The sequence below is a fragment of the Andrena cerasifolii genome, chromosome 10 (assembly GCF_050908995.1).
Source record: "Andrena cerasifolii isolate SP2316 chromosome 10, iyAndCera1_principal, whole genome shotgun sequence".
In the NCBI taxonomy this organism is placed as follows: Eukaryota; Metazoa; Arthropoda; class Insecta; order Hymenoptera; family Andrenidae; genus Andrena; species Andrena cerasifolii.
In genome coordinates, this window is record NC_135127.1 from 2,676,043 (window position 1) to 2,703,644 (window position 27,602).

Here is a 27,602-nt window from a genome sequence, read left to right on the forward strand (position 1 = left end):
AAACGATAAATATAAAGTAGTATGATACTATAGAAATAATAATAATAATTTTCAACATCATGTATATGTATTTTAAAAGGTTCAACGTTAATATAAATAATTGTAATACGAAAATAGAATATTAAATTGGTTAGCGTAGTGAATTGGAGCAGCAGATCTGACAACGTCGCATTCATTCGAAGCGTCTTTTAAAACCAAAATGTCAGAGAAAATGTTCATATGAATTTGAATCGCCATTTGCTATTTAAATGTCTAAATTTCGATTATGCAATGTTGCCACGTTCACTGCTCTACGTAGTTTCTAAAAAAATTGCACGTTAACCTATATTTTATGGGCATTTACGAAGAAACCATGTGGACAGTTTTGCAGAAATTAATAAATTCATTTCCTGACATCTCGATGTACTTTTGTGCCAATTTTGCTACACTTCTGGAATATAGTTTTCCTGTTTGAGAAGAGAAGAAGAAACTATAACCCTCTTTTTCGACTCTGCTATATGCCACTGTGTTAAAATGCATCAACTTTAATAAACAATTTCTCGATAACTATGTGGTAAATCGATTTTAAACTTTGAACAAGGGTTGTTTGTATTCCAAATTATTTTTGAACGAAATTTGAAAGAATTCTTGAATTTGGTAGATTATTCAGGAACTACCTTGAGGGATGAAAAAACCTGATTTTTAGGGAGGAAAAATCCTGATTTTTTCGTGCAAAAATCACGCGAAAAAAAATCAGGATTTGAACTTTAAATAGCCGCCATTTTGTTTTAACTTAATATTTCTGAAAATTCTCTCCGTCAGCCTGAGGATACATTAATATACTAACAAAATCTTTTTTGTTTTTTGAGTTCAGATAATCTGGTTCCGAATGGCAGTGCTCACCGCAAAAGCAATTTTTTAAAAATGCTTCTTGGATGTCGGTTGTTACTTTATTATAAACATAAATATTTTTCTACGAAAAAATTACCAAATGTTCTTTAAATGTTGCTCTTTTAAGCGCAAAAAGTTTTGTAAAAATATACGCTCCCGTTTCTTAAAAAAAAATTCACAAATATTCGCCCCTTTTCGGCCGCCTGACTAGGTACAACCCCTTAAAGGGTGTTAATAATTACCGCCGACACTGATGTGTCGATAATTCGAATAGAACAATCCTTCGCCAGTGGTTATTCCCATATGAATCCAACGAGTATACCAGCAGTCGCAAACAATCGTATCACGATGGCAAATTTTTTACGAATTCAGCTTATCTCTCCAGCGGTGCATGCAGCGACGTAATTGAGCGAAAGTTATCAAGTACCCAAGAGAAGAGAAAAGAGGCCAGGGGGATAGAACGAAAAAGATATTTTGAAGGGACTCGCTTGCAAATGGAGGCGCGTCAAGGGTACCGGGGGAACGCCGTTGAGCGTCGAAGAAAAGAGTCTCTCGAGCCTTTGCGAGGCGTGTCCGGGGATTTTCTGTTGCCGTCAATTCGGCAAATGTTCGACTGTAGAGTGGTGGAATAACGACGTACCTGATTGAACCTCCCTTAACGAAACGTGACGATAAACCTCTAAGTCCCGATCATTATTATCTCTGTGTTTTATACCTCTCGACTTCCGCTACAATTGTCGCCCGCGAAATCACCCCTGCCCCTTGCCAGCCCTGCCGAGACTCCGCTAGAAGGGGGCGAGAGAGAGAGAGGAAGAGAGGGAGAGAGACAATGGGAAGAAAAACAGTTTTGCAGCCCTCAAAAACGTTCCGGGAGCAACGTTCCCGTGACGTAAAATGACTTAGTAACGACTGGAGTGTAATCACAACAGTAGGACGGTGGCTCGAGGAGTTGTACGCCTGTGGATGAGTGCGCGGCTCATGGCATAAAGTGGTTACGGTGCACTTGCACCATCCGCCATTTATGGCCGGAATTAATGGCAGGCACGATAACACTCAAAAGAAATCGTAGCTTTCGAAACTTTGTAATGCGTCGACTCTACTTCGCGAGGTTGCCGATCAAATTGGTCTCCGCTATTACTTGCTGGATTATCGGGAACACGTTTCGTTCGCGGAAAACAACGCCAATGTGGTCACATCGCACGATACTAATGCAGTCGCAACAGGGAAACTTGAGATTTCCGCGATTTGTTTACGTTGAGGATAAAGGATATTATTTGCGAAGCAAAAGGTTTAGATTAACTGATTCTATTTGGCATGAATTTGTTTTGTATTACTTGGTGAATAAAATATTTTTTTTTAATATACTAAGTGAGTACTGATTGTTATTGTTGAGACTAATTAAACTATATTTTGTTTAACCTTTTGTAGGGTTAAACAAAATATAGTTTAATTAATCTCAACAATAACAATCAGTACTCCTAGAGCAGGCCTGCCCTTTACGGTGCAAATACCTCCTGAAGTTCTGGGACCCGGGCAACAGCCGGGCGCGTAACTGTTCCAATGCTACCCGTTGCGAGAGAACTGCACGAGTGTGCGTCCATGTACGAGCCTGTATGGACGGCCGCACACTCATGCAGTTCTCCCGCAGCCCATGCTGTGGTTAGCAACGTAACAGTCCCGCGCTCGGCTGTTGCCCGGGTCCCAGAACTTCAGGAGGTATTCGCACCGTAAGGACAGGCCTGTGCTAGAGACACGGAAATTTAAATCAACAGTGCATGCTAATTTTGTTAAATTTGATCAGAATGGTAGCATTCGTAATTCGTAGGCTTAAATGAAGTGCTGATTTTGAAATTACTCCACTACGTGATTCCCTGTTCTAAAGTTCTGTATTTAATAAGCACAACGTTGACTGAAAGTACTACTTTTGTGTCTCTCTATAGGCTAGCAAATAAGTTTGAGGGCATCATGAAATTTTTTTTGGTAAATTACATTCTAGTTAATATTGTGTTTTTATTTGCCGATAATAATTTAACGTTAACATATTGCCTTGCTTCTTCGTAAATGATAATGATAATGAGTTACTCCAAATTGTTTAAAAAGAATCAAAAGTAACGTTGAATACATTGCGCACTATTTTTAGATTCTAAACGTGTTAGAATATAATATTTTGTGTGCGATATTATAATTCGAATAAACAACACTCGGTAAATGTGTACATGTGTTGAAGAAATGTTTAAAAATACAATAATTAAAATATGTATCACAAATAATGTGTACTTACAGTACTTCCTCGTTATGGGCTCGGTTTGGTGTACACGATACGAACTTTTCGCTATCCCCACCATTTCTGTCTCACTGTTGTCCGGTGAAGGCTAGAGCGAGATGGAACGAGAGCGAGCGAGAGGCACTGAAAGCCAGCGAGGACGGTACGAGACAGACGACGCGTTGATGTCTCGCTCCGTCTTTCGGACGCCTGACACTCTCTCCTTTGCATGCGCGACGGGCGTGCGCGACGATCGCAAGCGCTTACCGTGAGCCGGGCCTGCGTCAAGTATTTGCGAAGCGGTTTTCGTGCTGACGGTAAGCGCTTGCGACCATCGCGCACGCTCGCCGCGCACGCAGTGCTCCATCTCGCTCCCTCCTTCGACCGGAAAGAAGCGGATAACGAACACTCGGAATTAGGGCTCTCTTCACGATATGGGCTCAACGTCGGTCTCGACCAGCGAGCCGCTGAGGAAATACTGTATACCTAATCTTTTTCCATTTAAACTGAGTTATTATAAATGTGGCTATCCTCTTTCGATCCACATTATATTACTTCAATATGCACACATATTTACAGAGACAAGTGTATAACTCCGTAAATGTATGTATTGTTTTTATCAATTTAAAAATAGGTCCTCTGAAATTTCAAAATCGGTCATGCATCTACAAACCAACGTGATACTTTTGTCTTTTGGAAATTATATTGTCAAAGAAGTCCTTGATACAGGTGCCTTGGCAGTTACGAGTCTCTATCGATGCCAGAGATTAGAAATTACATGGAAACGTGAAAATAATTTTGCTAGCGGTGGGAGGAAGACATCAGGAACCACCGAATCATAGAAAGAAGAATGTCCTCAATGTGTTCCCTATTCCTGTACCTCTTTCTCTCTTTACCAATTTGCCTGGTTCGCGAGCTTGGAATACCAAGCCAACTGCAAAGTTTTTAACTAAGTTTGGTGGTTGCTGGCCTACGCACTGTTCCCAGCACCCATGCCGATTGCTCTCCTTCCCTTTCATGTCGATTCTTTTGAGGATGGTCCTTTATGTACCTTCTCTCAGTCTACCCGACCAGCAAGCCAAACCCAGGAATGATTTGGAAACGAATTGCTTCATCCGCTCGTTTACTAAAAAAGAAATAACTTTTTATTGCTCTTTCATCGACGTGGCGCGGAAATTGATTGATCGTTTCGAACAAACGAATAATCCCAAAACTCGAAAAAGGATAAACTGCAATAACTATATCGAGTCACCTGCTTCTTCTTTTATTTCCAGGAGGAACGCTAGCATGAGTCCATATTCAAAAAGGTATTGAAATTTCTCGTGATACTGCTCGAATTTCTCAACGATATTAGGTAATTGTAAGTGCAATGTCTGTTGTGGTATTTTGTGGTATATATGATATTCAATAATATATTTATGCTGGGGTAACATATTATCTGGGTTACAGTCAATATAATACTAATCTCAATTAATAGACGTAAACTTTGAGAGACTTATACTCGACTTGAAAAATATACGGGGAAGTACATTGTATTTGTTCAATGACCTAAATACTGCAAATAGTGTTGGCTAGAACCGTGATTTGTGAATCACGAGTGATCCGATCACTTTCATTCCCAATCACGGTGATTTTTCATCCCTGATTTTCGTGATCGCTTCTGATTGGTGCAGGCAGAACAGTGATTCACGATTTTCGTGATCTGATTGGTGGAAAGCACAACTGCTCTTTGTACGCGCCACATAATCCCAATTACTAATTTCTCTTGAAACATTCTCAAGTCCTCACTGTGCTTATAGAATCTCAGTTGTATATTTTGAACCAATGTAATCGTTCTTGATCTATTTAAATTAACGAATATTTCTACACTTTAGTTAAAAAGTATAATGTATATGTGAATACTTTAGCCAATCAAATCAGTGCGTGCACACATTGACTATTTTTGAATGTATATATTAGGTATGTATTCGCTGAATTAGCACGCTTTGACTGTAACACAAGCTATATTGAAGTATTTTATATAAAATAATTCAATCACGATCAAGAATTACGATGACAGTAAACAATTCACTCAAGTTAAAAAAATCACGACAACGGTCGTGATTTAATTTCATTCACGACTGTGATCGTGATTCTGCGATCACTGTGATAAATCATTGTTAGTGATTTTGCACTCCATCCCTAACTGTAAACCAATTGGTACATTCGTAAGTTGCACGGAACATATTGCACGCTACGAATAATAAAAATGTACCCGGTAAGAAACACGGTAATATTTACTGTTAGACGAATGGGACCATATTGTTTAACTTTTACGAGGCGTTGTACGTTTTCGAGCATAAACATTTTAACCTCGTTTCCTGCGGTTCCTACGAAAGCCATACAAAATTCCAAGCCTTTTTCCAACGTTAAATGGCGAAGTGATTTCTTTTCTTGGAAGTTCGCTTCTCACGTAACGCTCCTCGATCGTCTAGCCTGCAAGCAATAACGGATGGCACGCTGAAGGATTAGCAACAAAATGAAATCGGAATTTCATAATTAAGTTATCAACTGCAGCTATTCCGACAGTCAATTATCGTCGGAGCCAAGCGGGCTGCCTTTGCTTTTTACCTTTTAAAGGGGCTGCTGCTTTCTCGATGTCGGAGCTTCGTAACGAGCGGTATGAAGGGAGTAAAGGGTGCCACTCGTCAAGAAGTAGGGTGCAAAGGTATATTCGATCCAAGTGCGCTTTGAAGTCAAAGCGTACCGAAGAGAAATGAAAATAATTGAGAGCGCAAAAACATTTTTCGAACATTATTGATCGTATCGGCATTTTACAAAGCTGACAACAATATCGAACTTGTTCCAGCGTGTATGCTAATTCATTCACGTAAACGCTTCAAAAGTAATTCTCTTTTCTCAGTGGCGGATTTAAGAAAAAAGGCCCAGGTGGCAAATGTTCTGAGGGGCCCAATTTTTTCCGGGAAAATGAAGAGGTAGTTTACTAAAAGCGGGATAAGGCTAGTAGTACTGAAAACAAATATAGTTTGAATAAAATCAATTTTTTAAGGAGGGCCCTAGGGGTCCTCTGGAGGGCCCATTTTTCAGGAAAAGGAAGAGGTAGTTTACTAAAAGCGGGGTAAGGCTAGCAGTACTGAAAACAAATATAGTTTGTATAAAATCAAATTTTTTAAAGAGGGACCCTAGGGGTCCTCTGGAGGGCCCATTTTTCAGGAAAAGGAAGAGGTAGTTTACTAAAAGCGGGGTAAGGCTAGTAGTACTGAAAACAAATATAGTTTGGATAAAATCAAATTTTTTAAGGAGAGTCCCTAGGGGTCCTCTGGAGGGCCCATTTTTTCAGGAAAATGAAGAGGTAGTTTACTAAAAACGGTCTTAGTGTAGTAGTACAGAAAAAATTTAGTTTGGATAAAATCATAATTTTTTGAAGGTTGGGGCCCTAGGGGGCCTAGGCAGCAACTGCTCATCGGCCGCCCTGTTAAATCCGCCACTGTCTTTTCTTAATCCGTTTCTTTTTTCACTTATTAACTGAGAAGGATGAGTTATCTTGTAATCTGAAAGTTCCTCCGTGTTGGGTAAGACTAACTAATTGAAACTTTTCGTTGCTATGAAAGCAGTAAGTACATAAGTAATGTGTTAGATTATGCATGGGATTAACTGTGGACGAACTGAGCATCGGCTCAGTGCGTAACCGTTCTCAAAAAATTTCAAGCAATTTACTGATAGTCTTTTTGTAATGAAATTTTGACAACTCTCTGTTATTTTGTTTACCTCATTGACAACCAATAGCTGACCATATTTCTATTAAACTATCATATGAAGCATAAATAATTTATTAGATAACATTGTATAATAACAGTCAATGGGTCGATAGCCTTTTTCGTCTTATTGTCAGTTGCAAAGAAAAGTAATCATATCTTTTCGTGTCGGTGTAAAATTGGAACAGATTACCTGAATCTTTTTTTCAGAATGTCATCTCATGATTGTTATGTCGGTGAAGTCAATTTGTATCATTGTTCAAATTCCATTTGCAATAAAAAGTTTCACTGGATTCACAAAAAGTAGCAAAGTGTATTAAAGACAGACAACAAAATTTATTTTTTCTTCGTACATGTGCTAAGCAAAGCCGGTTAAACAAAACTTTTAGTATATTTTATATGAAAAAGTTTAAGAAACACATTACTGTCCTGACCTAATACACCTTTTCCTGGTGCAAATAATTTTCCGAAAAAAAGAATAACCAGTGGGTATCTACATGCTTATCGACGTAAGTTTAGAATAGACCAACCGCTGTAAAGGTTACTTTAAATATCGAAATGGATTACTGGCAAAAAAATAATAGAGAATAAATTTTTCTAGAAGTAAACAAAAGCGAATAATTTATGACTCTAGACTGCGGATGTTTATGCAAATGCATATATTGATATGCAAATATTATTTTGCATATTACATATGCTTTGTCAAAAGGCATATGCTCATATGTTACATATTTCTTTTATATCTAGCTCACTGTATTTGGTTGCGATCATAGATGAATTATCAAGCTGTTACGCGACACTAGTGATAAATCGCAATACATACAACGTTTGCAACAGAATAAGTCGTTAGTACAGACTAATTACTCGTTCGTTACAATCGCCCGGTACACATAAACAATTTCGATAAAATAAAAGAGGTTCGACTATTTTTCTCTCTTAACACCCGAAAATAGTAAAATTATTAATTTTCGTAAATGTCGTTGCAATTGCAACTGCTCGGAATATTTTCCAACAAACACAAGTTGCTCAAAATTTTACATTTATTAAGGAAATTGGGAACTGCCGGTCTACCTTGAATAAATTCGATAAAAATAGACATGGCATATTTTACGTGCATATTTGCATATGTTAGGTGCATAAACATACGCGGTCGAGTGATAAAAAATATATATATGCATACACTAAAATGCAAATTGTATGTAGATTTATCGAATACGAAAGGAAATTAATATTGGCTAATAATGAAATATGTTTTTTCACTTTAAACTTGGAGCAGGATATCTCACAACAAATTCATTTCGACGCTTGATACTGTATTAAATTGAGTCATATTCTGTTATGAAATTTAATATCCTGCTCCACGATTTTATTTAAAGTGAAAAGACACCATCAAAATTGTAGTACAAGAAAAGAATTATTTTTTAGTTTTTAGTGCATTTTTAATAAAATCGTTTAACATCAAAATGATACGTGACGTATAATTTCTCGATAAATTGTGTATTTTCAGTAATAGCGAGCCGAACGCAGCGGCTTTATGTCGTTTTCGTAAAGAACGCGAGTGGCTGGTTTCAAGTCGATTGGATTTGTGAATATGTGTTATTTTTAATGATAACTGGATAATTTTTTCACCTCCTCGGGTTTACTTTCATTATTTTGTATTGTCATCCAAACTACGCACACCTCCAAAGTTTCAAGACAATTGAATTGGTGTAAGTGAGATGAAAGTGAGTTTCTAGATTTGAACAAAACATACAAGAAACAAACAATTAATTGAGGATCAAAGCTGAATAAAATCGTTAAGTGCAGTTGGAATGAATGTAAGATGATTGTTAGCAACTTAATTGAAACTATTAATTAGGCGCCAAATAGTGACTATTTGTGGCAAACTTTAATTTGGTTTAATAATTGTCCTTGTTGCAAAATGAAAGGAATGAATTCTTTAAGTAATAAATTTTAAACACTCTATTCATTATTAGAATGCTATAATTATTACTAGTAATAGTATTTGAACCCAATTTGAAGTGTAATTTGACACGCGTCCACAAGTGTAAACTGTTGCTGTGTGTCTGATCATGTACTGGGAGTTTCTACTTACCCGCTGTACATATGTACCTACTTACAATTAGAACAGTCTTGACAAAGAGAGCTGAAAAACAGATTTCCTGTTCCTTTGTCCACTATATTCTCAATATGACCTTCGTATGATACTGACTGTATAAAATTGTTTTACTTGTTAAGAAGTGGGCCCTAAACGTAGGCATGGAAAAATATGGCGCCACTTAAAAAATCAAGATGCTCTTCGTATAATCTTCACACATAGGCCTCAACAGAACAAAGACTTCATATAGTATGAGAGAGTATATACTGTATTTGAAAATGTTCTCCTCGAGACTAAACATTCTTAAAATAGTAAAAATCGCATGCCTCATTTACAGTCAATGTAGAAAGTATTCGTACAGCAACCAATTTAAAATAAATCTTTGTGCATCCATGTCAGTAATCAATTTTAACGGAAAAGACAATTAATAAATAGTCTTAGATGTATGTAGAATAGAGTTTGTATAAAAAAAAATTGGTTCCTTCTAGCATTTACTAAAATAGTAACAAAAACAGATAAACGTGCAGAAAGCGACGCGCAGAAAGTATTCGCACAGTTGAATAAGGAATTAATAAACACAGAATTTAATGTTTTAATAATTTGTGGGATTGTCTTATGATTTTATAATAACTTCGAACCTTCATGGTATGGAATTTACTAAGTTGGGTGTTATAGCAGGTTGTATTTTAATCTAGTCTTCTAACAGAGCGGCTTTCAAACTTTCTTTAGATGTAATATTATGATGTCGAATTTTTTTGTCCAGATAATCCCATAGATGCTCTATGGGATTGATATCTGGTGATTGTGGATGGCGGTGTCTTCAAATATTTTGATGTGTTATATAAAACCGGCTGCCTAAGTAGGTATCATTATATACAGAATTGCAGAATGCTTTGGATCATTGTCATGGTTAAATATAAAATTGTCTTTAAGCAGTTTTTTTTTAAGAAATTACAGTTTTCCTGCCTGCAGTACCATCTACCTGTTCGTTACCTTAATGACTTGAAATCGCGGATTTTCGAATTTTCATATTTTGTATTTTTGCCAGGTTCTGCGACCCAAGCTTCCCCCGTTTATGTGCTACGCAATATGACATATCGCCTAGGCGAAAAGGAGAAGCGCGTAAAGAGTAAATGAGACGTGAAGAGTGAATGAGAGGAACATCACTGATGGAAAGAAAGAGGAGTATAAAATCGTGTACCGTGTATCGTAGCGCATCGTATATAAGGAAGTAGCTTTCGGGAGTATCCAGTTAGTGATAGATCGACTGTCCGCGATACCAACCGATAATGTCCCGAATCGTTCTCCTGCTGCTGGTAGTTCTAGCAGTGGTCTCTGCAAGTAGTAGTAAGTACCTGACACTATTCGTACAACCTGGTGTCCTCGCTCAAGGGCAGACGATGAGAATGCTCACAGAGAATTGTCGGAAAAATGTCACAATGTCGGTGCAAGAGGATCCTTCTTATCTATGCATTCGAACGTTGACACCCAGCGGCGATTAGTGGATTAAAAGGAAAGAAAGTGGAAGATCACATGATACTGTAGCGTTGTCTTCCTTCAAGGTGACCCTGCGTGTAAGTCGTCATGTCTTTCAACCGAGATATGCGACGAGTGTGGACCAGCGTGTGAACCTGCCTGTGAGTATCCAGAAGGCACGCACTGCAACCCGGTTTGTATCCAAGTTCATTCCGCGAAATAAAAGTGATATGACTGCAATCTGAATTACGTTCTTCTCGCATAAGACATTTTAAAGTACAGATCGCCCAATATAACTTTGCCTCCGAACGGCCACTGAGTAGGCCGTGAGTCAGCCATGCGTGCGAGAGAGTACGGCTGTCGGCGTCCTTTTAATTCGATTCGAAAAACATACGAAAGCACGCGCATGAGTATCACGCTGACCTGTACTTTGTGTGATACTCGCTGTGTGCGATCGCACGTTTTTCGAAATGAATTTAAAGAACGCCGCCGCGCGACGGTCAGACTCTCCCGCACACACGACCTACTCACAAGGGGAGGTTCCTAGGTGTCCTCCTCCGATTGCTTTGGTTTTTGGATATGTTTTACAGGAATGAAAAATAAGATGTACGTGTTTTTTTGTAGCGGCCTGTTTTCATTTTTAGGGCGTGAAACCACCCCTCAAATTTATAAGATTTTCAGGTGTTCGTCTCCGATTGCTTTGATTTTTGGATATGTTTTAGAGGACCGAAAAATAAGAAATGCGTGTCTTTTTATTTTGGCCTGCTTGAATGCTTACGGGGTGAAACCACCCCTCAAAGTTGTAAGATTTTCAGGTGTTCCCCTCCGATTGCTTTGGTTTTTGGATATGTTTTAGAGGACCGAAAAATAAGAAATAAGTGTCTTTTTATTTTGGCCTGCTTGAATGCTTACGGGGTGAAACCACCCCTCAAAGTTATAAGATTTTCAGGTGTTCGTCTCAGATTTCTTTGATTTTTGGATATGTTTTAGAGGACCGAAAAATAAGAAATACGTGTCTTTTTATTTTGGCCTGTTTGAATGCTTATGAGGTGAAACCACCCCTCAAATTTATAAGATTTTCAGGTGTTCGTCTCCGATTGCTTTGAATTTTGGATATGTTTTAGAGAACCGAAAAATAAGAAATACGTGTCTTTTTATTTTGGCCCGTTTGCATGTTTAAGGGGTGAAACCACCCCTAATTCCATAAGAATAGGTGGCGGCCGCCTCTGATTGCTATGGTTTTTCAAGAATTTTATGAATTTTTTGACACGTTTTAACTCTCTTAAACGCGTATTTAAACGATTGTGGGTAGTTTACCCCCTAATAAGGATGACTGACGACGAGAACATCCTCCGTACAGCAAATTATGACGTAAATGTAATTTATATGAAGCTTTACTCAACACAATTTTGTACCCCTTATGAACTTCGAGGGGTGGTTTCACCCCTCCCCCTCCAAGATGCAAACGGGCCCAAATCAAAAGACACCAGTTTTTTATTTTTCGATCCTCTAACACATATCCAAAAACTAAAGCAATCGGAGGCGATCGCCATCTATTCTTATGGTATTTGAGGGGTGATATCACCCTCCAAATATGAAAGCAGGCCGCTATATCAAAAACATGTATATCTTATTTTTCGGTCCTCTAAAACATGTCCAAATATCAAAGCAATCGGAGGCGGACACCTGGGAACCTCTCCTTGTCAGTGGCCGCTCGGGGGTTTTGCGCGGTCTGTACCATAAATCTGTTTCCTGGTTTACTGTCTTTCGATCCTTGTTTGAGCCTAGCTGAATGATTTCAAGTACATGAGCAAAAATATTGATTGAAACATTTGTCCTCGAAATGTTATTGATTCTAACGAAATCTCGGTAGCTTGATGCCACCCTTATTTTACATCTGATCAAGCTAGTGAAATTTCTGGAGCACAAGAACGAGAGGTTGTTTGACTGATCTCAAATTTGATAACAAGAATTGAATAGAAACGACGCATTTATCGATTTCTTTATTTTCAGAAATGCGAGGCTGGCTGTCGATGCAAGCACGGATACATGCGGAACAAGCATGGACAGTGCGTCCTTCCTGAACATTGTTAACTCCACCAATGGAACACAATATATGTTTCTCCCATTCTGACTAGGGATTACTTTTCTACTTCTTGCTTTTGCTCATGAACTTTAATTCTGTATATTTTCCGCTGAATCATTGTTAGAATGAATTGTACTAAAACGCGAATAAACAGCTGTTAAATAATGCTGCATTGTAATATGTACTACATAATGATTAAAAACCATTAGGTAGTAAATGAGAAACTCAGAACGCATCAGAATATTTTCCATTTGGAAAATTTATATGTATACAGCCTCCCTTAGCATATCCTTCAAGTTAATAAAAAATTTATATGTAGAACACTCGTAATTGCAATAATTGCAAGCCACTCGATGGAAACAGTTAGCTGTCTCGCAAAGAAATATCGTATCATACATAAAATTTCTATTTGCATCCCACCTTCTATCTATTCAAACAAGGATTCCTCCTAAGCAGCAGTGGGTTGTATGTAACTCATCAAAATATTTGAAGACCCCGCCACAATCACAAGATATCAATCCCATAGGGGGTTGTCTCGACAAAAAAATAGGTAATGATAATATTAAATCTAAAGAAAGCTTGAAAGCCGCTCTGCTAGAAGAGTAGAGTAAAATACAGCCAGCTAAAACATCCAACTTAGTAAATTCCATACCAAGAAGGTCCGAAGTTACTGTAAAATCAAAAAACAATCCCACAAATTTTTAAAACATTAAATTCTGGGTTTATTAATTCTTTATTTAACTGTACGAAGACTTTCTGCGAGTCTATTTCTGCACGTCTATCTGTTTTTGTTAATATTTTTGTAAATGCTAAAGGGAATAAAAAAATTTTGTTTATACAAAATCTATTCTACAAACATCTAATAAAAGAATATTTATAAATCGTCTTTTTGCGTTAAATTTATTACTAACATGGAAGTACAAAGTTTTGCTTTAAATTGGTCGCTGCACGAATACTTTCTGCACTGACTGTAGATCCACAGATACTCGCTTGTAACACTTTTAACTTTACACACTGCAAAACGTAGAATTACAAGATTTTAATGAAAAACAAACATACCAAGTAATATATTCAATTAAATGGCGCGAGCATTGGACAGTTCCCATAATGAGAGCACTTCTATTCTACAACTTGAAAATGATTGTCGAGCTCATATTTGCTAACACTTCGGTTTACTTTTCCAAGCACTACCGCGCGCAATTGTTTGTATCATACATTTGTGAAGATTCTGTAGGAACACCTATATTTCAGCTGGAACTGTCAGTCTCGAACTTGCGGGAATGGCGGCGTTATCCCTGAACGAAATGCCAGGCGAAGATTTTTCAGCCATTTCGATCAAGGCGAGCTCAGCTAGGGTAAAACGCGGAGGTCAATGCAGAGAGAGAGCTGCCGAGATCAATTTGCACACCGTTGCGCGTGACAGTGCCGCCAGCGAGCCAATTCACGCGGGTATAGTAATTAAACTGTGGTTTAGCGTGACCGGAGCACCTGCAGTTACCAAATTGCAAGTTATGTCGCGTGTCAGTGAGCGGGTGCCCCGCGTCTGGCGTTCCATATGGGCCCGAGGTAACCTTTAAAATGTCGAGTTTCGAAAATGTGAATTTCAGTTTCCTTACACAAAAAATGAGTATGTTACATTAATGATACGTGACTGATTGTAAGTACCTCCATTCGATGTGCTTCATTTACCTACAGCGACTAAAACCCTGAATAACAGATAGGTAAAGGTAAAAAGCTACTGACAAGGAGAGGTTCCCAGGTGTCCGCCTCCGATTGCTTTGAATTTTGGATATGTTTTAGAGGACCGAAAAATTAGATATACCTGTTTTTGTTGTAGCGGCCCGCTTTCATATGTGGGGGTGAAACCACCCCTCAAAGTTATAAAATTTTCAGGTGTTCATTTTCGATTGCTTTGAATTTTGGATATGTTTTAGAGGACCGAAAAATAAGAAATACGTGTTTTTTTATTTCGACCCGTTTTAATATTTAGGGAGTGAAACCACCCCTCAAAGTTATAAGATTTTCAGGTGTTCACCTTCGATTGCTTTGAATTTTGGATATGTTTTAGAGGACCGAAAAATAAAATGTACCTGTTTTTGTAATAGCGGCCCGCTTTCATATTTACGGGGTGAAACCACCCCCCAGAATTCGTAAGAATAATTGGTGCCCGCCTCCGATTGTGTTGAATTTTGGATATGTTTTAGAAGACCGAAAAATAAGAAATACGTGTCTTTTTATTTCAACCCATTTTAATATTTAGGGCGTGAAAGCACCCCTCAAAGTTATATGGATGATTTCACCCCCTAAATATGAAAACAGGCCAAAATAAAAAGACACCTGTTTCTTATTTTTCGGTGCTCTAAAATATATCCAAAATTCAAAGCAATCGGAGGCGGACATCTGGGAACCTTTCCTTCTGAGTAAGAAACTTGCGGAAATTAAGAATATAAAAAGCACGAAGAGAAACTGTAAGAAACAAATCGTATCTACTGAGAGGGGAAGCAAAGTGTTTAGAAAATGAAACAGAAAGGAGGAAACATGAGACAAGCGAGGCAATAAAAATCTCACGGTATAGGGTTACGTTATACAGGAAGAAAATAAGTGTGCAAAGAAACCAGGTTAAGGACAGCATCCGAGTCTTAATAAAAATGAATGGTATCCGTTTCGCGAGTTCCGAATGATCGACCTTTAATTCGTTAGTTATAAGCGGCATTGAAAATAAGTCTCTTAATCTTCTTTTCCCACTCTGGAAAATTCCATTAGTTTATCCGTCCCTTTTTATCGCAGAGAGGCGGTACCCCCCGTTTCTCACTTGTCCTCCGTCATGCTCAGAGGCAGCGGCGGCACCTTCGCGCCGCGGCGCGTGGATTTGCGGTTACCACGACAATTGATTTACACGCAGACACGTACTCGAACGCTTCGACACGAGCGATAATGCGTGCATACGTATACACGACCATCATCGTGTAGAGATTGGGTTCGTGGCAACCAGTCTGTGCGTCTCCACCCCGGGAATCACCCTCTTCGACGATCGTATACAATCCGTAATTGTTGTTCCACCCCGTTGCTTTAGCCGAAGATTACAATGCGATCTTTCAGGGAATTGGGAATCCCCCAGGTTTGCCTCCTGCACTCGGCATCGCCGTTTCAACCAATGAGAATCGAATGGAGCTGTCGTTGTCGCGCTGGAATCCGATTGGACGACACCGAGGAGAGAAGAGGAATAATAGATGCGACTAACGCGATTCGATTTGCGAGCGCGACTCGCTGCTCCTAATATTCTTGATCCGATCGGATGAATGTTATTCCGTGATTATTTTCTGGATAGCCGATTGTCCTCGGCGCTGGCTACACAACGCGGGCGGGGATGATCTCGGGGTGTAATATCGGCGACGGTCCAGCGAAGATTCGTTAGTTTCGCGATTATTTTTAACGGGGAGCAGTGTATTTAGACGAGGTTGCTGAGCAAGTTCTGTCCCCCACTTTGTTTATGTTACGCTTAGGATATATTGCCAAAATTCTAAGCGCATTATTCATACAAGTTATTTGTTCCGTCTTACGGGAACAAAGGGGGGTTCAGAGCGAGGCAGAAATTCAGCGACCCTTATTCCTAGGCAATTGCTTACCGTCGAAGTCTTGGGGAGCATTTGCCTGCCAGATGTTTAATAGGTGGCAATTCGGCATCGTGCTATTTTTTTGGACACTTCGACCGTCCTCGCTCTGGGAAAACCCGTTGATTGCTCTGTCAGCGGGTGGTGTACGGTAACTTCAAAACGGTACATACCGTCGACCACCGCTGACTCGCGGGACAATACGATCATAAACCGCGACCCCGGCGAGAGGCTCCGGCCGATCAACCCAGCGAGGTTTGTTAGCCAGATGTCCGGTTTTCCCTGCGCTACGTCACGAAGAAGGAGAGGATTCCTCCTCCATCACCGAAATCTTGGAGGGAAGGTTCCTCCTCTTCAAGCAAGGCTGAGCCAATCAGGCATTTTGGCGCCTCCCAAAAATCAGATGTCTTGTCCACCTTTGACATCGAAAAGGTGGACAAGACCAGAAGTCAACGAGCTCGGGAACAGTACGGTTCGGTGTTTTTGATGAGGTCAGCATTCGGACACATCAGCACAAGTAGAGCTAACTTCTCAGATCATCGTTCAGAACAGAATCGACACGTAATAATTTAAACAGTCACCCAATATTAATTTGGCGGGTGATACATCGTCCGGCTTATACGCGTACCAACCGGTGAATCGAGCCTTACACCCTCGAAAGCAAAATTCTATAATTTTCACGCGTGTGCCGTGCGAACATTTTGGTCCTTCGAGCCGGATCCACGACCGTGGAAGTGCAGTGTGCAAAGACTTCTAAACTTCCTTCAAGTGTATTCCGAAATTCTACCACGGGCAGGAGAATTAATTCGGAACGGAAAGACGTCAACATCGTGGAAGCTGAACAGCCAGCCTTGAGGTGGACAACGCATTCGTCAACGGCGTCATCCGGTCCAGAGACGACTCCACCAGCACAAGGACTTTGGTTACGGTAAGCTCGTTATTGAGGAATTACCATTTAGTTAAGCACACGTGATCTATCCTTCCGTTAATTCCTATTGTATCCATTCCACTTCGCCTAAAATGTCGCAAGAAGACATCAACGCGCGTATTAACGGTTTGAAGATGAAACGGCGATCGTTCAAATCGCAAATCACTCACTTCAACAAGTACCTCGATTCGTATCAAGATTGTGAGAAGAATCGTGTCAAGCTTCGCGAACGCATCGAACGGCTTCGTAATCAGTTCGGAACCTTCAATGGCATTCAAGACGAACTGGCCCTCATTGAAGACTTCGATCAAGCGGAAGCCGAACGTGAGGAAATAACAGAACAGTTTGACGACACATTGGCGACAGCAGTAGTCTTAATGAATAGTTTTGTAGCGTCCGTAAATCTTATTCCGCCACCGAACATCGAAAACGTATCACGAGATTCGCCCGCGCCGTCAGCCGCATCATCGTTTCCACTTTCGGTGAAATTACCCAAGATCGACCTCCAAAAGTTCGACGGTCGAATCGAAAAATGGGTCACGTTCAGGGATGGTTTCAAAACGACGATCCATGCAATACCCGGTCTCAGCAACATTCAAAAGCTGAATTATTTACGCGCTTCACTGTCCGGGAAGGCAGAATCTGCGATCGAGGCTTACACCATCACCGATGATAACTATGAGGCTGCATGGGATCACCTCTTAGAAATCTACGACAACAAACGCGCTCTCGTTTTGCGTCACGCCTCGCTTCTCGTCGACACACCCGCAATGCCAAACGATTCATCGGAATCGAACCGTGATTTGGCCAATCACATGCAGCTGCACATTCGGTCGCTGCAAGCACTCGGGAGATCGTGGGAGGACATCGCGAACGATCTTTTACTTAGCATCGCTGTGTCCAGTATGGCGGAGGACGCTCGAAAGGCATGGGAACGGACATTATCAGACATGGAGGTTCCGAAGATTGCGACCGTGTTTAAACATTTGCACATCGCCGCGCATCAGTGCGAAGAATACTCCACATCGCGCGGGAATGCAGGTCGGGACTTACCAGATGAACACCGGACGGATTCAGTAGCGCAACGCCGAAACGATACGTCAAACACCCATCGCGCGAAACCCGCTAGAGCACCGAAGTCGCCGCCATCTCCGCGGAAGACGCGACAAACATTTGCCACAAACCGATACCCGAATTGCAAGATTTGTCACGCGGATTCTCACGCCGCGTATCAATGTACACAATTTCTCGAATTGTCGATCGAAAAACGCATCGAAGCCGCGCGTAAGGCAAGACTTTGCATGAATTGTTTACGTTCGGATCACAAAACCGATGAGTGTAAGGCCGGAAAATGTCGCGTATGCAATAAGACACACAACACTAGGCTTCATTTAGACACACAAAATGAATCCTGACTAGAGTCATTCCGTAAAAAATCGCGAAAACGCAACGCTCGGAAACGTGACCGCCGAGAAACCGCCCTAGTCGCTAATGCATCGGCCGACGGTATCATGCCTACCGCGATCGTTCACGCGTTAGATCACGAGCAGAGACCGATCGAATGTCGAACGTTAGTCGACACATGCTCTGACGCGAATTACGTCACCGAAGAATTCGCGTCGAAATTACATCTTCAGTGCAAAAGGGCTTCCGTGGCCATCGAAGCGTTAAATGCACTAAATACCGTGACGAACAAATTAATTTCTACCACCATAAAGTCACGACTATCGGATTTTCAACGTCATCTTACATTTTTTGTGATACCACGGATTTCGCGACCTTTACCGGACACTCAAATCGATCGCACGAGGTTTAAGATTCCGGCAAATTTGAAATTAGCGGACCCGAATTTCCACCGCCCAGCATCCGTCGATATGCTGATAGGCACCGGCCCTTCGCTCGCGAGCTTTAGCGTTGGGCAAATCGATCTTTCCCCTCGTAACGGGCCTGATCTTATCCTACAAAAATCACAGCTAGGATGGATCATCGGGGGGAGCGTGTTGTCAACGTCGCCGCATATACAACGCAAAACGTTTGCAACCAGCGTCAATTTCGATCTTTCGAAATTTTGGGACATCGAAGAAGGACCACAGCAGCGATACCTATCATCCGAGGAACGCGACTGCGAAGATCACTTCACCGCCCACGTCCAACGGAACGAATCAGGACGCTATCTCGTCGCGCTACCGTTTAATCAGAAGAAGCAATCCATCGGAGATTCTCGTTCGCGAGCGTACAATCGGTTTCTTTCGTTAGAACGCAAGTTTCATCGTAACAAATCGCTGCAAAGAGAATATTCGTCCGTGATACAAGAATATATCTCGCTTGGTCATATGACTAAGGTGAAAACACGCGATTCAGACGGTTTTTACCTGCCACATCATGCGGTCATAAAACCCTCGAGCACGACTACAAAAGTTCGAGTGGTTTTCGACGGCTCCGCGAAATCGAGCAGCGGCCTATCTTTAAACGACGCACTAATGATCGGTCCGACCATCCAAGATGACATTTTTGCTTTGCTCCTGCGGTTTCGCATGTACGCATACGTGCTGACCGGAGACATCGAAAAAATGTACCGCCAATTCCTCATTAGACCAGAGGATCGTCGTTATCAACGCATTTTGTGGAGAGACGAACGGAACGAAATAGCGACATTCGAATTGAACACAGTCACGTTCGGACTGTCTTCAGCACCGTATCTCGCCATAAGATGTGTCCACCAGCTTGCGGACGACGAAGAGGATTCATTTCCAAGGGCGGCATCCATTTTGAAGCGGGACATGTACGTCGACGACCTTTTGACCGGGGCCAACACATACGCAGAAGCCAAGAATTTACGCGACGAGGTCATCGGCCTGCTTCAGCGAGGAGGACTCAACATCCGACAATGGGTCTCCAACGAACCGCGACTTCTCGATGGGTTGACGGAAGAACAGATCCATCCGAAATTCTTTGGCGATTCAACGGTCAAGACGCTCGGGGTATCATGGGACGCGCGAAACGATACGGTTACGTACACCGTCGACCCACACGTTATCACGAAGGTGACGAAACGGACGATTCTTTCCAGCATCGCGAGAATTTTCGATCCGTTAGGGTTACTCGCTCCGGTTACCGTCGTCGCGAAAATATTGATGCAACGTCTTTGGCATCTTAAACTGGACTGGGACGAGTCATTGCCAGCCAGCCTCCACACCGAGTGGATAACATTCGCGAACGATTTTAAACATCTCCATAATGTATCCTTCGGTCGAAACGTTACACAGCGCGCAACGCGTAGGATCGAACTTCACGGGTTCTGTGACGCGAGTGAACAGGCATATGGAGCATGTTTGTATATACGCTCGATTGACAAACGCGGTAAAATAAACGTAAATTTACTATGCGCGAAATCTCGTGTAGCACCACTTAAGACGATAAGTCTCGCTCGTTTAGAACTATGCGGTGCAATTCTCCTGGCTTCATTATATGCCACTGTTCGAGAGGCCATCAAACGCGAACTCGACAGAGTTATCTTTTGGACCGATTCTACCATCGTGCTGAACTGGTTACAGAAAGAACCGTCCTCTCTAAAAACATTCGTCGCGAATAGAGTGTCCGAAATACAATCGAAAACCGACATCACCGCATGGCGTCACGTTAGATCTTGCGATAATCCGGCAGATTTACTCTCGCGAGGACAATCACCGACACAATTTCTTCACGATTCCAACTGGCGGCACGGACCGCAATGGCTCTCAAGCGTCGAATCGGCTTGGCCAGAGTCAAAGTTTAAAATCGTTGAAGAAGTTCCAGAGACCAAACGTGTTACCTGCTTTGTAACCACCACGATTAACAGCGACGAGATCTTAAATCGTTATTCAAGTTTGTCTCGCCTCCGACGAATCATCGCGTATTGCCTGCGGCTTAGACTACCTCGTCGATTTAAGGGACCTCTGACCGTGGAAGAATTACACGCAGCAAACGATCGTGTGGTACAACTTGTGCAATCATCCGCATTCACACAAGACCTTCACCATCTTAAGACCGGAGCAGGACTACATCCGAAGAGTAAGCTCTTGCCGTTACATCCCTTCCTTGACGATAAGGGAATATTACGGGTCGGAGGGCGATTACAGAACTCCACCTTGCCGTTCGAACAAAAACATCCGGTTCTCCTACCGAAAGGACACCGTATCACTGAGCTCATCATTCGCGAAGCTCATTTACAGCTTCACCATGCAGGTATCAACTCGACTCTGTACGCCGTTCGTCAAACATACTGGCCAATCGATGGAAAAAATACTACGCGAAAAATTGTTCGGCAATGTGTTAGATGCTTCCGCGTGAATCCACCTGTCACCGACTACGTCATGGGCAATCTACCTGCCGCTCGAGTCACAGAAACCCGACCGTTTTACAACTGCGGCGTGGACTACTGCGGTCCATTCTATATTAAGGAGCGACGTTTCCGTAATCGCACTCGTATAAAGACCTACGTTGCAGTTTTTATATGCCTCGCAACGAAAGCCGTCCATCTAGAGGTCGTCAGTGACATGACGACTGAAGCATTCATCGCGGCGTTAAAACGGCTAATCGCGCGTCGAGGGATGTGCCGTAACATGTATTCGGACAACGGTTCGAATTTCATCGGCGCAAATAATGAATTGCGCGAAATTCACGAAGACCTCCTGAAAAACGAAAGGGTACAACATTTCCTGGCGGACAAAGGAATATCGTGGCACTTCATGCCAGCTCTATCGCCTCATTTTGGCGGACTTTGGGAGGCTGCGGTAAAATCTTTCAAGCACCATGTAAAACGCGTTGTTGGTGAAGAACTGTTCACGTTCGAACAGTTCAATACGTTCGTTATTGAAGTCGAGGCGATTTTAAACTCTCGTCCTCTAACACCTCTTTCCTGTGATTCCAATGATCCTATAGCCTTAACCCCTGGTCACTTCTTAATTGGTAATTCTTTAACGAGTCTACCGGAGACCGATTTCAAGGCAACAGCGACCAACCGGTTGTCAAATTGGCAACACATCCAGAAGGTGAAACAGGACTTCTGGTCCAGGTGGCATAAGGAATATATCAACCACTTGAACGTGCGCCATAAGTGGATTAAGGGTTCCCATACGATCAAGGAAGGCACCATCGTGGTCATTAGGGATGACCAGCTTCCACCCCTACAGTGGCATCTCGGCTGTATCGAGAAGGTTCATCCCGGGAAAGACGACATCGTACGGACTGTTACCGTTCGAACATTCCGCGGTGTTTACCGTCGCAACGTGAAGCAACTCGCGCCGCTTCCGGTCCACAACGAAACAGAACTCGTCGCATAAACAAAGACTTTTAATTTAATAAGCATCGTAGCTTTAAGTATCATATTTTCATCCAATTATGGTATATGTATTTGATCGACGGGTCTCTCAACGGGGGGAGCATGTTCCGTCTTACGGGAACAAAGGGGGGTTCAGAGCGAGGCAGAAATTCAGCGACCCTTATTCCTAGGCAATTGCTTACCGTCGAAGTCTTGGGGAGCATTTGCCTGCCAGATGTTTAATAGGTGGCAATTCGGCATCGTGCTATTTTTTTGGACACTTCGACCGTCCTCGCTCTGGGAAAACCCGTTGATTGCTCTGTCAGCGGGTGGTGTACGGTAACTTCAAAACGGTACATACCGTCGACCACCGCTGACTCGCGGGACAATACGATCATAAACCGCGACCCCGGCGAGAGGCTCCGGCCGATCAACCCAGCGAGGTTTGTTAGCCAGATGTCCGGTTTTCCCTGCGCTACGTCACGAAGAAGGAGAGGATTCCTCCTCCATCACCGAAATCTTGGAGGGAAGGTTCCTCCTCTTCAAGCAAGGCTGAGCCAATCAGGCATTTTGGCGCCTCCCAAAAATCAGATGTCTTGTCCACCTTTGACATCGAAAAGGTGGACAAGACCAGAAGTCAACGAGCTCGGGAACAGTACGGTTCGGTGTTTTTGATGAGGTCAGCATTCGGACACATCAGCACAAGTAGAGCTAACTTCTCAGATCATCGTTCAGAACAGAATCGACACGTAATAATTTAAACAGTCACCCAATATTAATTTGGCGGGTGATACATCGTCCGGCTTATACGCGTACCAACCGGTGAATCGAGCCTTACACCCTCGAAAGCAAAATTCTATAATTTTCACGCGTGTGCCGTGCGAACATTATTTTCCTGTTTAAGGCAACAGTAGTGCCCAGTCACTCGCAACAAATCAGTAATCCGCGGTTGATGCTTTTCTGGTATAAAAGGAAAAGCTTCTTTACTCTTCTGAGGCTGTTTGTGAAATAAAGTTATATACTAAGTGTGAAAGTCTTATGTCATTAAAAGAGCTAATATTCACCTGAAACGAGAATATATAACAGGTAAGCTTGATTAATTTTTTGTTTTTGTTTTTAGGGTATTTTATAATATGCTCACTTATAAACATAAATGGGACGTCCGTTCCCTTTCCAGTAGCTGTGAGATTTCAATTCCTGATTCAGGTTCTTGTGACGACTGTTGTGCCTCGAGCATGGGCTCACGAAAACGAGACTGTTAACAAATAATTCTAAAAATAATGATTACTGCGTTTGTAAAGAAAACTTCGCTACCAGTAAAGAAGATTGGTTCCGAAGTCAAATTTGCGGGAAAAGGGCCAACGAGTCGTGCGGAATAAAGGGTGCATTTAATTTTTAAGTTCTATGTGTATTTTAACAATTGATTTTATTTTTGCTCTCATTTTGTTTGTTCTCATTAACGTGACCCTTTCATGGCTTCTAATGTTCCATTTAAGATCACCTACTCGTGAAAGGGACATTTTCGACTTATTTGAAAATCAAAGATTTTGTTATTTTCTGTGATTATTAATGAGTTTGCAAGATATGTTTTTTGAAGGCCAATAAGCATACTTCCTATTACTGGACTAGTGTTTTAAAAACAAATTACAACTATCAATGCTGATTTATATCGTCAGCAGCTTGAAAGAGTGCAGTAAGAACTGCAAATTAAAAGACCATCCCTTGTGAATCGAAAGGTTGTCCTGTATATACATCCGCGACAACGCGAGGCCACTTGTGGCGATAGCAACGCAAAAAGGGAATCCGGAACTGGGGTGGGAAGTTGTTCCTCATCCACCATACTCCCCGAATCTGGCACCAACGGATTTCCCCCTTTTTCGATTTCTATAAAACAGTTTACATGCACGGGAAAAACTGCAATAATCTCTAGGCCACAAAGAGTGCAACAAGCCCTTTTCTAAATGATAAATTCGAAGGTTTTTATATAAGAAGTATGACACACAAGTTTCACATAGATGTTCACAAAAATATTGCTGCAATATACACAGTTTGAAGTAAGTATAAGCCGGTTTGGAAAATCAAATTTATTGCGCAGCATTCTACTAACACGATTACGTGCAAAAAGACGTTCCTATTTTATTCTTATTAATGTTTAGGAGAGTGAAGGAATGTACTGGTTCTCGCTAAGAGGTGCAAAGCCTGGAATATTGCTGCATTCCGTCTGTGTAGGTACGTCGGCGTCGTTACGTTTAAAACAATCCAGCTACCCGAGGCCTAATGCGTAAAGCCCGCTGGATGCGAGGTGAAATGAATTATTGCCAGGTACGCGTGTAAACACTGGCATCACTGTTAAATGGGTTTTGATAAAAGAGTTACACGAGAGTATCAAGTACCTAAATAAATATGAAAGCGAGCGGAACGCGAAGCGCCAGGAACATTACGGTCATCATACTTTACCATCTTCATAGCCGGCTATTTCTAGGCGCAATCGATTAATCGAACGAGACTTAAGCATGGGCCTGGCCGCACCTGGTGCTCGTCCATCACCAGCAACGGCAACGTACTTTTATGTTACGTACACAGACCGGCCTTACGAGTAGAAAACTTTCCCTCTTTCAATGGCGGTGCGTTCGTTAATAATCGATTATGAAAGATGACGGTTTCCCCGTATCGACTTGGTTCTGCCGGCGGAACTTATTGTTTTAAAGAAACTTTAAATTTATCGCGAAGTTCTTGCTGCGAGTGCGGCCGTGTTGGAATTAATCCCTCATTCATCATCTAGGATGCAAAGCGTAAAGCGCGCGCGCGCGGGCGCGCGCCCCTGAAGCGGAGGAAAATTAAGAGGCGCAACGAGCCGCGAAGCAAGAGGGCAAGTACACATTGAAGGATGGAAAGGGTGCCGGGGCCTGCTACCCGAGCTGCTAAGCCGTGATTAGTTGTTGCGGCTGCGAAAGGGTAATCCGTTGTTCCTGTATTTTTATTACTTCGACCTAAACTCGCGCTTTTACTAAATATGAGCATTATTTCCCGCGGTGGTTCCGGCTAGACACCAATCTCGCGCCAACTTCTTGCCGGCCTTCGGTGAAAGTTGCAACGCATAAAGGTTGCCTTACTGTTTAGAAACTACGAGGAAAAAGCAACTTACTCGCGTGAATAACGCGCAATGCCACAAGGCTGAACTTTTGCGATTCAACGGTATATAGCTAACGCGGAACTCACTCACTTTCCTCAGCATGACATGTGACCTTCGTCGGGCATCTTTGGCAGTCAGGCAACAGTATGATTTGCAAGCAGAGAAGAGTTTAATAAGTGAATATTATTACCTTTAATATTATTACCTTTGTTGCTCCTTAGCAGTAATAATAATATTATTTACTTGAATGTAACATAGGTATGTTTGTGAGTCTCACAAAACTTTGTTCTCGTGTCCAAAACAGACAGGAGATATTCGTTGACAGCCCAGACAGTTTAATTGATTAAGACTCAGCAGTCTAATCGAGTAACACTTTATCTTCCTACTTCCCTTACACTTGTTGCAATCTATGTTTATTAAATTAGTGGGTACTTAGCATTCAAAAAATAATTGACGCATTTGCGTCACTTTTGTTGTGATTCTTTAGATTTAAGGGAACCTTCCGGTCTAGAGCACAAAAAATAGGTGATCTTTAGGAATTAATTAAAGGAAAACTACTGTATATAATTTAATGGGACTTTTTGCATTGTATTGAGGATGTCTTATATTATAGAAATATATTTTTTGTTTTATAATTAATCATTGCAGACGGCACTGGAGAGCCGTTAAAGTCAAGGCGTCAAAAAATTGATTTATCTCCAAAAGTTATTCGACTGAAACTTTTCTTATTTTGATGAATATACTTTTGTCGAGGACGGAAACCAGAAAAAAATACAAATATGACATTTTTTTAGAAAACAACGACACTTGAAGTTTGAAATCACTTTTTCCTATAGTTTTCATCCTTTCAACGCCTTAGAAAATTATAAATTTTCAATTTTTTATATTTTTTTCTGGTATATATCCTCACCAGAAGTATATTCTTCAAAATAAAAAAAGTTTTAGTCGAATCGGATAATAACTTTTGGAGATACAGGTCTCACCGTTTGAAAAACGCGCCTCAAATGCCTATAACTTCGGGAATTTTGCGAATTTCAACACATCCTTTTAAACACGTATTCCATAAAAGGTAGAAGATTCGAAAAATGAAATAAAAAAAATCGACTTCTAGACCGGAAGGTCCCCTTAAGCTTATCGCACGAGCAGCATCATTATTTTTACCGCTGTTGACTTTTCAATTAAAAGAGAAGTTGCCGCTGAGATATTCCGTTACCGTTGCGAGTGTTTGTATTTTTATGGGCCAGGTGAACTTGTAATGCCTTGCTCCTTTATCCTGAACAGTAATCAAATATTGAAGTCTGAACAGCGATTACAATACGATATACAAAATCACTTAGTGATTCCAACACGTTATGTATACTGGAAACTTGCAGATCATGTCCAATAAAATGATTAGAAATTATCATAAGAAAAATCACTTAATGCCACAAGTTTGGCTCACCATTTACCGAGGATTGCTACACTGAAGACTTACTATAAAACGCAAGTACCTATGTATTCTATTTGCCTTAGAATTAGGTACACAATCAACTACTTACTATACCCCTTCACTTCTATTCAACTAATTCTACATTCGATGGCCATATATGTCAACTTACAACTACACTAAAGAATGCAACTGTGTTAACTAAGGTATATAATCTCATTCTATGAATTATGGAAAGTGGTCTAATACAACATTAGTTAAATTAAACCTTAATCAAATTGCTAGAGATTAGATTATGAAATATCTATTAGGCTAACTCATTTGGGGAATAAGAATTGTACTTGAAACGTATTGAAACTTATAAAACGTATCAACGTATAATATGATTGTCAGAAACATCAGTTTCGAAGAATAAAAATTATTATGTAGAAAGAATAACGGCACACTAAGCAGGGCACGATAAAATACAAAGTCATTAACATTTTCTATTATGATACGATAGCAGAAAATGTTACGTGTCGCAGTTACCCATGAGGTATATACATTTTATAAAGCAATGTAACAGGAAAAAGTGTATTTTATCCGATACCAGTTTACTGAAGGAAGCAACCGTTAGCAGACTCGCATTTTGCGCGTTCAAGTAGTAAATCAGAGTAA

General features: G+C 41.2%; 3 protein-coding genes and 1 long non-coding RNA gene across 6 annotated transcripts in view; 3 read left to right on the top strand and 1 right to left on the bottom strand.

Annotated features, from left to right (window-relative positions):
• Bru3 (CUGBP Elav-like family member bruno 3) overlaps positions 1 to 27,602 on the bottom strand; it is a 516,822-nt gene that overhangs the window by 414,960 nt on the left and 74,260 nt on the right. The window lies entirely within an intron of this gene.
• LOC143373962 (uncharacterized) lies at positions 10,209 to 13,391 on the top strand. The gene is made up of 3 exons (XR_013086570.1): positions 10,209 to 10,333; positions 10,549 to 10,655; positions 12,476 to 13,391. It is a non-coding gene; the product is annotated as an uncharacterized LOC143373962 (long non-coding RNA).
• On the top strand, positions 17,180 to 18,502 carry LOC143374173 (uncharacterized). Its single transcript, XM_076822102.1, has one exon. It carries the CDS (start codon positions 17,180 to 17,182, stop codon positions 18,500 to 18,502), a length of 1,323 nt encoding a protein of 440 aa, XP_076678217.1.
• Positions 18,599 to 22,408, top strand: LOC143374174 (uncharacterized). Its single transcript, XM_076822103.1, has one exon. It carries the CDS (start codon positions 18,599 to 18,601, stop codon positions 22,406 to 22,408), a length of 3,810 nt encoding a protein of 1,269 aa, XP_076678218.1.

Bases quoted from the DNA above. Each gene is read 5' to 3' on its own strand.
- LOC143374173 (XM_076822102.1), top strand. From the start codon at position 17,180: ATGTCGCAAGAAGACATCAACGCGCGTATTAACGGTTTGAAGATGAAA.
- LOC143374174 (XM_076822103.1), top strand. From the start codon at position 18,599: ATGCCTACCGCGATCGTTCACGCGTTAGATCACGAGCAGAGACCGATC.